The 12,377-nt window shown below is 37.8% G+C and overlaps 2 protein-coding genes across 5 annotated transcripts in view; one reads left to right on the top strand and one right to left on the bottom strand.

Annotated features, from left to right (window-relative positions):
* The first annotated feature begins 347 nt into the window (after positions 1-347).
* CMSS1 (cms1 ribosomal small subunit homolog) overlaps positions 348-12,377 on the top strand; it is a 374,963-nt gene continuing 362,933 nt past the window's right edge. The window contains exon 1 of one of the 4 annotated variants that reach the window (XM_032406412.1): positions 348-547. In XM_032406412.1, the coding sequence (XP_032262303.1) occupies positions 484-547 (64 nt within the window). In that variant the 5' untranslated portion in view covers positions 348-483. The remainder of the gene's footprint in view (positions 548-12,377) is intronic. The other 3 variants (XM_032406411.1, XM_032406417.1, XM_032406414.1) reach the window with 3 other exon arrangements.
* The window catches only part of FILIP1L (filamin A interacting protein 1 like), a 111,033-nt gene continuing 105,861 nt past the window's right edge, over positions 7,206-12,377 (bottom strand). Inside the window, exon 3 of the mRNA XM_032406408.1 lies at positions 7,206-10,490. Within this exon, the coding sequence (XP_032262299.1) occupies positions 10,299-10,490 (192 nt within the window). The 3' untranslated portion in view covers positions 7,206-10,298. The remainder of the gene's footprint in view (positions 10,491-12,377) is intronic.

Consider the following 12,377-nt stretch of genomic DNA (forward strand, 5'->3'; position numbering starts at 1 on the left):
ACACATACACAAACGAAAACACAACCACGTGCTCTGGTCTTCTCCCGCTGCACAAGTCCTTTGAAACCGAACAGGGAAAAATTGTCTTAGCATCCTGTTTCACACTTTCGTCAATAGCTTTTTGGCCAAAAAAAAAAAAAAAAAAGTAAACAAAAAGTTTTGAAAGAAGTTACTTAAAAAGATAATAATCCTTTGGGGGGAGTTGCGTTTTCTTGTCTTTTTGCTTTTGTGAGGATTTATTTTGAGTTACCGGACAGAGCCTTCTCAGCAGCACTTGTATGGAAACTGCGACGAGATGGGCGCAGTGGCTGGGGAGGCGGGGCGGAGGTGTGACGTCATCGCCGTGGGGCGGAGGCGACGGTGTCTGAGGAAAGGCTCCGCGTGCTTGCTGCCAACGCTGGCCTCCCGGCTTGGAGGCAGCGAGAATACCTGCCACTGTCCGCTTTCCTTTGGTGGTCCGCTCACAACTAGTCCCGCCTGGAGATGGCAGACGATCTTGGAGACGAGTGGTGGGAGAACCAGCCTGCAGGAGCAGACCGCAGCCCAGGTACCCACTCTGCCTGACCCCCCCACCATCACTCCTTCGGTGAGCCTCAGCCCGCGCCAGCCTCTGGCGGTCACGGCGTCTGGCCCCGCGGTGGTGTGCCCAGCTGTGGGAACGCGCGAGCATAGCGGATGAAGTGGTGCGACAGCCTTATAACTAGGGGAAGCAGTGTGACTTTAACTCAGCTCTGCCCCCTGTCAGGAACGACCCTTTTCCCAAGCTTTTCCTTTTACACATTTCCTTTTACATATTTCTTAATAGATAAGAGATTTTTCGTGAACTCAGGGAGTTTGGGCGTAGTCGTTAAGGGTAACTCCTGGATTAGATTCAGACTGCTTCTGTTCAAATCGAGACTCTGGCCCCTCTAATACTGTTTCGGCTCCTTTTCCCCATCTGTAAATTAAGAATAATCCAATTTCATAAGATTGTTATGAAGATTAAATAAACAATACAAATGATGCACTTTAGCACAGTGCTTGGCACATAAGATGTGCGAGGTAAATATAAGCTATGGTTTTTCTTGCTACCATCATCATCGTGTTATTTGGACTATTAAAGCCTGAAGGAGGTTTAGATAGGGATCATCCTTTTGAACTCAACCATTTTATAGAAGAGGAATATAAGATCTAAAGATATCAAGTAACTTGACAAGTTCACATAGCTAGTTGGTGTCAGAAATAAGACTAGAATTTAGTTAACACAACTCAAACAACTTACTATGCTACGTGTACCCACTGCCAATGCAGTGGATATTTTATCCGTAAGTAGATAGCATTAAGTAACTCCTCACCACAGGCTGACTTTGAACCTTTCAAGTTCCATGAAGCTTAATATACAGTTATGTGTTTTAATCATTCTTCAAAGTCTACCAGATTCTAAGATTTTTTTTTTTAGGACAAAACCAAAGTCTGATCCATGTCATATAGTCCACCAGGCACTGCACATGATTGACACTTGATACAAATATATTTGCTGCAAACATTAATTTTGAAGTATGTGTTGTGAAGTATCCATTAAAGCTGCAGAAATCTACAGGATTGTTTGCTGAAGGGTAGCCTTCGGGTACAAACTGAGTAGATGTCATTTTTAAAAAGGTAGCCAGTGTAATACTTCCTCCATTAAACTTCCTGACTCTGTTGCTACTTTGTTTCTAGGAAATATCTCTTGCAGGCTGTAGTGTTCCACATTTACTTTAATAACCCTTTCCCGCCCCCCTCAACTCAGGTGTTTAAAGCTATATTTTATGGTGTGATTTAAGTACAGAAGTCATTTAAGAAATAATTGAATTCCTTTTGAGTGGTAAAGGGGATCCTATTTCTTGATTCTAGCCCTGCCTCTTGCCTGTTACCAGCCATAGGTCTCTCAAGTTAGTCGCCCTCTAGAAGGAAAGAAATTAACGTGTATTGAGTGTCTGTTATGTGCCAGATATTTTCATAAACACAAATTCATTTAATCTTCATAACATGTTTAAAAGATAAGTAATTACTTTCATTTTTATAGATGAGAAACTGAGAAAAGTTCAGTAATGTTCTTAGAAATACACAGCAAGGAAGAGATCTGGGAAGAGGTTACACAAGTGTGCCTGAGTTTCAAAGTCATACTTTATCCACTATTACAATGTGGCTTTACTGGGCCTCAGTATCATGATCTGTAAAATGAGGGGTCCTTAGAGATCATCTTTTTAAGGGTTTTAACTAACCAACAGTTCTAAACATTGGATCTATAGCCTCCTTCATGTAAATTACCAGGATTCCCATCAAGATAGATATTAGAGTCACCCTGCTTCTTAGATTCCTTCTAGCTCTAAGATTAACATTTGAAAATTGCTGACTTTAAATGTATCAGGAGCATTTGCTTTGTTAACTGCTTTTAAGTATAGTGAGCATATAAGCTTCCTTGAGATATACTTGATTATTTGTCGGTGATTTGCCTAAATAATCTGTATGGTATTTCCAATTCAGAAGAAATCACAACTGAACCAATTCAGATTTCCTGATTCTACCTATGTTAATAGGGGAAAGATCAGCCTAAAATGTGTGAACTGTATTTTTTTTTGAAGGTCATAGGAAAAATAGTGCCTTAAGTCAGAGAAAGGAAAGATAGTTTTAATGATGCCTTCATTTCTGTTGTGTACTATGCTACTTGCTTATAAAAGTAAACATCTTTCCTTACCATCTGCTTTCCATTCACACTTACAGTAGCAAGAAGCATTTAGCCATTTATTCAACAATCTACATCTACAACAAAGGCTCAACATTCATGGTCATGAATTCTTATGCATGTTTTCTAAAAGCAAACTATACAAACATACAGATTCCCAAACACTGATACACACTATGTAAAACATCTGTCTAACATATCCAGTTATCTACTTATTGTCTAAGGAAATGTAGTTTTTGCTTGTCTCATGGCTTAGATGTGGTAAGTAACTCAGAGACTCTTACTAAAGCTCTTGATCTACATATGACCCTTTTTTGCATACATCTTATGGCTATTCAGGACTTACACTCTTGTGCTAGAATCCTGCATTGTACTGGAGCCCAACATGGGACCTGGCACCTGGTGTTTGGGAGATATTAGCTGAATAAATGCATGCATGCGTGCTAGATGCTACAGAGTTCTTGGTGATCATGTATGTAGATAGACATATAATTTCTCACCCAATTAAATACTTTAAGAATGAAAGGCCATGCTATTAGAATTTTTCTGGGACTGTCCTAGTCTTCCTGGGATGTCACCCTATTGGCGTCATTATTGGTGATTGGAGTCATGGTCCAGGATAAGACAACTGAGAGTTGTGTCTGCTGAAGAGTGTGCAGCCAGTGTGCTCAGGTAACAGAGCCTAGGAGTCATTTAATGGCATCTGACATTTCATTTTACTTATTTCCTTATTCCTTGCTTACCTTAAGAAATTATTTGAAGTGACTCATAGTAAACAATACATGCATTAGAATTGTAATTGCAAAACCTTAATGCTAAAGTGAATAGATACAATGCCTGAGGTTTCATGTACTTGACCAAACTGGGCACTTTCTCAGTACGTTGCTTGAAAACTGAGAATGTCATTCCCAGCAGAGATTTTGTTACTTGTAGAGCAGAGCCATGAGTTTTTGCAGTTGGAGTTGGTCACTTGATCATTCACTTACTGAAGAGAATATTGATTGTTTTCCCTTTTTATTCCAATAATATGCCTATTAAGTTACCAAGTCAAGTGTCCAGCAGGTAGCAGGGTATATGAATCTGGAGCTTCAGGGTTGGGTCAAGGCTCAAGATAAGAGATTTAGGAATGACTGGCACATGTATAGCTTACTTTTTTAAAAAAAAGATTTTATTTATTTATAGAGAGAGAGAGTGAGCAGGGGAGGAATAGAGGGAGAGAGAGAGAATTTCAAGCAGAGTCCCCACTGAGCGCGGATCCTGGCAAGGCTTGCTCTCATGACCCTGAGATCATGACCTGATCTGAAATCAAGAGTCAGACACTCAACCGACTGAGCCACCCAGGCACCCCTACAGCTTACTTTTAAAGAGGATGTTTTAGCAATATGCCAAATTCTCAGCCTTTATTTTTTGAGGAGGGTTTTTCATATGCTTCCCTAGCGTATTCTGAATCTTTGATTTCATCTCTTACCAAGCATCTAACTAGAAAAATGAAGTGTGAACACACTTCTATGTACAGTTTAGAGAGACAGTAGATAATAATACTAACTTGCATTTGTTGAGTGGTGGTTATGTGCCAGATACTATTTTGATTGCTTTATGTGTACTAGCTCATTTAATCTTCACAAGTACACCATGACATAGTTACTATTATCCCCATTTTACAGGTGAGGAAATTGAGGCACTAAGTGGTTAAGTGATTTGCCCAATGTTATTTAGTTGGTAAGTGGGGAGGCTGTGATTCATAGGCAGGCAATCTGAAACCAGTCTGTGCACTTAAATTTCTCAAAGATAATTGTTCTGATTATCAATGGTAAGAATCTCATCTCTAAAATAACAATCCTTTATCAATTAAAAGAGGCTCATAGTTTATAAACCCTTTTGTTTATATACATCATTGTTGTCAAATTGTGTCTCTTAACTCTTGCTCTCCTAAAGTTTACTCTTCTAGAGAACACTGATTACTCAGAGATACAAATAAGCAGGTATCATTAGGCTTTGAGAACAGTCTTCGCCAGGAAGTCAAACTTGATCCTAGAGCTCAAGACTCACACACCTGGCTGTCTTCTTGAAGTCTGCTTATTTACTAGGAATGTCAATGCAAATGAAAGCCAACACTTACCCAAACAAAGGCCCTCCTGTCTGATCTATTAAGTCTTGTCTTTAGCTCTAAGTCATCCTGAATACTTTTTTTTTCCATTTTTCTCCTCTGTTAACTCCATCAAAGTACATGTTATCATCCTCATTTGCCTTAACTACTGCAGTAAACTCCTAACAGGGCTCCCGGTTTCTGTCTTATCCCTATTTGGACTGTTCTTCAATTAGCAGCTTGAGTGATCAGATCTCATTCATTCCTAAACCCTCCAGTGGCTTCCGTCTGACACGTATAATACAACCCAGGTTACTCATCAGGACTGATATCTGCCACATCTTCTACTACTTACTCCCCTGTAATTTATGCTCTTCCACTCACACTAGCCTTTATTTTGTGCCTCAGTAGGCCAAGTTCATTCTGTCTTAGCCCTTTGCAATAGGTGTTCCTTTTTCTTTCTGGGCTCTCCTGTATTTCAAATGGCTAGCCTTTTCTTAGAACATTAAGACCACAGTTCAGACATCACCAAAAGAGAAGCATTTCCTGGTCAGCCAGTCTAAAGTAGCCATCTAGTTGCTCTATTACAGTATCACATTATGGTAATTCTTAGCAGAGCACTTATCACCAACTATTATTTGCCTTGTTAAATTATTACATTCTGGTATGATCCCCCACACTAGAATGTAAGCTCCATGTGAGCAGGGATTTGTTTATCTAGTTCTTTGCTGTATAGTCAGTGCCTAGAGTAGTATCTGGGTCCTTGGAAGGCACTCATTAAGAATTTGTTCATTAAGTAATTGATTGTTAATGTTTCATAGCCACATCTTGAAGACCTCAACATAGGAGTTCCACATCTAAAGAAATTTATTTAACTGGAAGAATTGTCAAAATCTTGCTTAGGCTTTTGACAGATTTGACAGGTACTGCATCTCTCTTTCTGAAAATACATAGAAAATCCTTTTTGTATAACTGTGTCTACTAACCTTATTCTAACCATATTTGAATTTAGTTTTATAAATTTTGTTTTGAAAGGGGAAAACAGACTTCTGCTTTATAATGAGCTGATATTTCCTAATGGTGACAGCTTTTGTTGCCTAGAATCAATGTGATTATTATTTTGTTTGAGATTGCTGAAATGAGCATTTAAAATTTTTGTTGTTGTTGTATTATCATTTTATAACATCTCCTTCAAATCACGTTGCTTTATCTATGCTGAATTCCTCCTAGAAATGATGAAGTAGAGGAATACCTTGGATCTTTTAAACCTGAATAATTCAAGTGTTTGGTTTCTTCCCCTCTTCTCACACCAAAGTTAGGCCTTTACAGTATTAATTTTACCTATAGGCAGCATGCATAGTAGATGTAAAGTAGTAGTAAAACATTGCCTCTGCATATAGAATTCAGGCTTGGAATATTGGTAGTATATTTTGATAACAAACAACAGAGAATCAACTTCAAAATGATTTATTGAACTCTCATGCTTGGCCCTATTTTAGACACTGTGGTGGAATTAGAGGATAAAGCATATGCTTACATTGTAGAATTTATACATCAGTGTGGTTCAACCAAAATGCAAGTAATGTTACTTTAAGACAGATGTTCAAGGGCGAAAAACAGGGACAGGATAAATTTTAAAAGGTGAGAGCAAGGAAAGAAGAAAGGACACATGCTACATCAATAGTCAGTATTCTGTACTTGAAGACTGTGTAACAAATGGACCCACAGAGAACCTTCATGGGCTACTTTTACTTTATTGTATACAATTTCAATAGTTCTTACAAGTGATTAAACAAGTGGTTCTTGACAACAATTGTGTTTAAAGGTACAAATATATACATCTTTCTCCAACTACATGCACAGTAGTTCTGCTGTCATTTTGCTAAATGTCTATGAATCTCTTGAAAAATACCAGGAATTTGGAAGGCCTAGAAAAACTTCCATTTCCCCTCTCAGATTCAACAGCAACATTGTTTTGTGGCACAAATCCTTTGACCTGTTCTTATCTGATGTTCTTTAGTTGAACACTTTAGTGCATTCATAGAATAATACATTTTACTAAATGTGTCACAAACAGCTTGAAATATAGTTTCCCTGTTTTCATCAGCTTTCAAAAAATTCTTAGTTCTTAAATTACTAGTTTTTTTTTTTAATTAGTTGATTAAGCTCTTAAGCTCATATTCCTGAGTTCCTTGCTAGTCTAATTCACACTAGGCCAGAGATCAGAAACTTTCTTTGTAAAAAGCCAGGTAGTAAATATTTTAGGCTTTGCTGTCCAGTCACTGTCACTACTCAACTCTGCCATTGTGGCATAAAGCAAGCATACATAATAAATATGTAAACAAAAGAGTGTGGCTGTGTTCCAATAAAACTTTATCTATGGACAATGAAAATTGATTTTCATGTAATTTTCACATTTTGTAAAATATTCATCATCTGATTTTTTTTCTACTATTTAAAAATGTAAATACTATTCTTAACTTGCAGGATATACAGAAACAAACAGTGGGCTGAATTTGATCTGCGGGCTGCAGTTTGCATACCCCTGCCCCAGATTCAGTGTCAGAACCTGAGTTGTATGTCCCATGTCCCCTAGAACAGGAATTTGAAACATATCCCAGAGAGAATTGCATTTTACATCAAATACTCCATTACTTAGTCCATCATTATCAGTCATATATTAGATCAGTCACATTTCTGTTAAAAATCAGATACTTTATTCAAGTAGTTAAAAGGACATTAGTTCAGAAATCACTGCAGCTAAATAAATGAAGGGCTGAGGAAACCCTCCAGCAGAAAAGTATCAGGTTATTAAAATTCTTGTTACAAATTGGATTTGTTTTTTTCACTTGGACTTTTATCTGCTTTCTTTTAAAAACTTAGTAAAGTAACTCCAGAATTAGGATAGCTTCTTTTATTTTTACTGTTTTTTAGAGGAGCCACATTTCTGCAGAAATAGGATTATTCTCAGGAAATAGGATTCTTTATGTTTCAGTTGTGTTATAGATCAAACACCATTGTGTTAAACTCCAAATAGTATTCCCAGTTCTAAGCTACTTATGCATTTTTATTGTGTTACATATTGCTTTAAAATAAGCATGGTTTTTGGTTGGTAATCCTCTTGTTAAAATAGACTTTGTTATTTTAAAGATTTTTGTCTTATTGGGATTAGAACTGTTACCATTTAAATATGGGTTTCGCTGCTTGCCATAGAAGTGTAGCTATTTTCCGACTCTTTTTTAGTACTTTGTATCTTGTACCTTGTCCTTCTTTTTTTGCTTTCTCCTGAACTTATGCCATCTTGGCGTGAAAATGTACTTTAAGAAGTCTCCTAACCTAGGAGAAAACAATTTAAAAATGTCCAACATACAACATATTTTGTGCTCTTCAAGGTAAAAATGTTCGCAGTGTCTTGTTTTTCTGGGAGTATTTCATGCTTGTTTTTCCTGTTTTATGCTTCTTTTCAGTCTGTTTGGTGTCCACTTTAGGAGGTCCAGTGTTTTTTTCTTTCCATTAGCATAATTATCAATCTTGAATGTCAGTCACCTGGCATAACTGCTTTTCCTCTATCAAATACCACTGCCATCTCCTAGCAATTTTCTCACGTCTTGACTGAATGGTCCTTCTCTCCATCATTCACTCATCCTCTGTTCATTTAACATTACCTGCATATTGCAGGTACCACACTAAGCACCCTACACATGTTCCCACTGTACCATTCACCTGTTACTACCCTGCACTTCCTTCTGAACTGTTTCTCTTGTATGTTTGTCTTAGAACTTCGTCACCTTTTTTTGGTCACTTCCTCCCACTATTTCTCCTACTGCTTTTCAGCTTAGACTTTTCCATTTCAGGCTTTTAATTCACGTGACCTCCCCTATCTTCTTCCTCTGCCACTTCCCTGTTGGGACTGCTGCACGTCATCCCTCTCTTTGGCTGCATTGCTCAATGCTACCCAGAATTCCAGCTTCTTTTCCTCCTCCTTGAAATTGGAGTGAGTCCAGGGGTATTTGTACAGTGACATGAGCACATTGAAGCAGGCTTGGCTGGATGAGTGTGGAGAATGGCAGTTCCTTTGCTCCTACTCTGCTGGCTCAGTCCCAGGATAGCTGGCTAAAGCACTGTCCTTCCAGGATTTCTTCCAGGATCATGTCTCCAGTTCTCGGTGCAGGATCACAGAGAACCTTGCATCATGCTCTTCACAGAATTTTTTCTTTCTGACTGAAGCTTTATATAATATAACTGTGTCTCATGTCAAAAATGCCTTGTCTTATAACATTGTGTTGCTCTGTCCACACTGATTTATAAACATACCTTTCTCTTAACTCAATGAGAGAGTTTTAAGTGTGATGAAAAGAATTACTTCAGCTTACTACTGCCAGAGGCCTGAGTCCCACCTTGTAGATGACTGATTGAATTCAGTCATGGGTTATCAGAACTAGAAGGAATCTGAAGAATTATTCAGTTCTCCTGTTTTATATATGAGAAACTCAAGGCTCAGACTGATGAATGCCAAGCTCATTGTCAAATGAGTAAAAAGCTAGGATTGGAATTTGAGTCTTTTGCTGAATCAACTGTGTTTTTCTGTAACACTGATTCATTGAAGTGATATAATTAAACAATGTCTGATGAGATGATAAATTTTTGTCTTTGTTTTTTTTTAAACACCTAGGACAGTGATTCTTATCTCCCTAAAAGATCTCAGTATTAATGACCTTTGACTCTTAAATGTCCTGATGGCTTTAGAAAGCAAAAATACCTGTCTAAAATGGTTTTCATAATAAGCCTAGCAATATGATTCCATGGCCTGGCATATATAGGAGGGGCAACTTACTAGAAGAAGTGAGACAGAAGACTAAGTGCCAGCAGTCAGGTGTGCATATTACACCAGTGATAATCAGGTCCGTCACACAAAGGATGTGTTCACCCATCACTCATTTTTGTTGTTCTTTCTTCCATGTACTAAGAATTACCACTTTTTTTTCCTTCTCCTGGTGTAAAGAAATCATAGTTTTAGACCTTAAATTATGATTTAAGTTGTCCTGCCATTTTGATGGAAATAATCTGATTTTCTTGAAGGAGATTAGGAATTCTTGCTGGCATATCTTCTTAGCAAAATATGATTCAATAAAGTTCTGTGAAATGAAAGAGTTACTTCTGAGTTCACCAGAAAACTTTTGAGCTGTTCTCATGAATTCAGTCCTATCCCATGCTAATGATAGATGGTCCAAATTTGGGCTGGATTGTAAGTAGAATGAGGAATTGGAAGGATTTGGCCTGTTTGTATGTATATGCCTATACACACATATAGGTAAAATAAATGTAGATGTGCTGCTCTTTCAGGATGCTATTCACCAGGTCCAGCAACCTGTGAATGAACTATTCGTCATTTTGCTGCTTCACCATTTCTTAGAGACATGACCTTTCCTCTTTGGCCTTCATACTGGTAATTATAGCTTTCCGGATGTTTCTGTAGGTGGATGTATCCAAATAGTGCATTGGCATGACTTACCTTTTCCCTCCCATGTGGAGAAAAGTGTTAGAGGTGACAGTCCTTATGATGTGTAGCTTCCCACAGCCAGTGTAGTGACTGGGCTTATCCATAGGCCCTGTGGGAGCTTTAGGGAAAAGCTTAGTGTTGCCTGTAGATTTTGGTTTAGGGATCCGTGTTGGGATTCTCTGCTTGCATACCTCCTTGATCTTGAATTAAACAGAAGAACAAAAGGTAGTTAATGATACAGTTGGTGGAGAAGCAGACATTGTTCAGCTTGGAGGATTTGGCTTCTTTGGAAGCACTAGGTTCTGGGGATACATCAGATATAAAGACTTTCAAGTTGAAGAAAAAAATTTAGTAAAGCAATTCTGCTAACATGTGTTGAGTGTGTGCTATGCAAGGCCCTCAATAGTAGATAGCACTAAACACAGAGATAAGTTGCTTTCTGGCAATCATAATATAGTGGGACGTAAGCAAGAGGAGTGTCTCAAATTAATCTCAAAGCATCATGAGGTTGTCAAAGAAAGGTTAATTTCAATTGAGGGGTCTAAGAGCTTCATGAAGAAAGTAGCATTTGACTTGGGCCTCTAAAGACTTAGGATTTTTAATAGCAGGAATGAGAGAGCATTCTAGAGTAAAGGAATACTTTTGGCAGCAGGATGAGGGAATATTTTTGGCAGTGTCCCTGAGATAGGAAATCAGAAACAGTTGAAAAATGGAGTGACTTCAAATTAGGTTGTATTTGACAGGTGAAATGGGACTGTAGACTGGGCCTAGATGGGGAAAATTGTACCTGATTCTATAGACTGTACATGCTGGAGGGGATGGAGGGGAATAGGAAGGGAAAAGGCTGGGGGAAGACACATTATGGAGGTAGAATTGTATTAATATTTGTTCCCTGTTAATATATGAAGAGTGAGAGAGGAGTCACAGATAGGTTGAATGATCTGGACTGGGAGAGTGGGTTGTAGAGTGTGAAAGAGTGTGATTGAGTTCACATTCACCTAAAAAATACACACTTATTTTCATTTGTTAAGGAAAAATACTCTTGGATAAGAATACTTGTTGGTAAAGAAATGGGAAAAAGTTCTCAGCTAACTGTAGTTCTCCCATTATAATCCACAGTTTCTGGTGATGATTATTTTCCCCCTCTTTGGTTGCATCATCCTTTCTTTCCTATGAGCTCAAAAATATAAATCTTTTGAAAATGCATTGCAGTTTTCATCATAGATTACTAATACTGTTTTTATGGGAACCCTTCTTATATTATTTTTCATTCTACAGAAATTTGTTTCCATGTTTTTATAGTACTGATAAAGTGCAGTTAAGTCTCTTTATGTAAACATTTAGTTACTTAAAATGCCCTTTAACTTTTAAAGCAACCATATTTAGATTTTCAAATAAACAGTACATAGACTTAGCTAACAATATGAGGATTGCTAGAAGAGTTTTTGGACTTTCATATTGACATTTTTTTTTAATACTTAATCCTAAACATAACAAGTGAGATGTTGATACTCTGATATCAGTCTCCTCCTTATCTAGATGGTATTCCTACCTTTCAACCTGTCCTCATGGTCTCATCTTCAGTGCTGAAATGCTCATTCAACATTTTTACCTTTCAAATAGGCAGAACCTTTTTTTTTTTTAATTATGTTAGTCACCATATAGTACATCATTAGTTTTTGATGTAGTGTTCCATGATTCATTGTTTGTGTATAACACCCAGTGCTCCATACAATATGTGCCCTTCTTAATACGCATCACCAGGCTAACCCATCCCTCCCACCTCCCTCCCCTCTAAAACCCTCAGTTTGTTTCCTGGAGTCCTCATGGTTCGTCTCCCCCTCCAACTTCCCCCCCCCTTCATTTTTCCCTTCCTTCTCTTAATGTCCTCCATGCTGTTCCTTATGTTCCACAAATAAGTGAAACCATATGATAATTGACTTTCTCTGCTTGACTTATTTCACTTAGCATAATCTTTTTAAAAAAAAAATAATAAAACTCAGTGCCTAGTAAGGGTTTGGTGAGATGGGCGACCTTGGTGATGATTACAATAGTAGTTTGGTAGAGTGTATCAAGATACCTAAAAC

Source organism: Phoca vitulina, unplaced genomic scaffold (genome assembly GCF_004348235.1).
Source record: "Phoca vitulina isolate PV1807 unplaced genomic scaffold, GSC_HSeal_1.0 scaffold8, whole genome shotgun sequence".
NCBI lineage: Eukaryota > Metazoa > Chordata > Mammalia > Carnivora > Phocidae > Phoca > Phoca vitulina.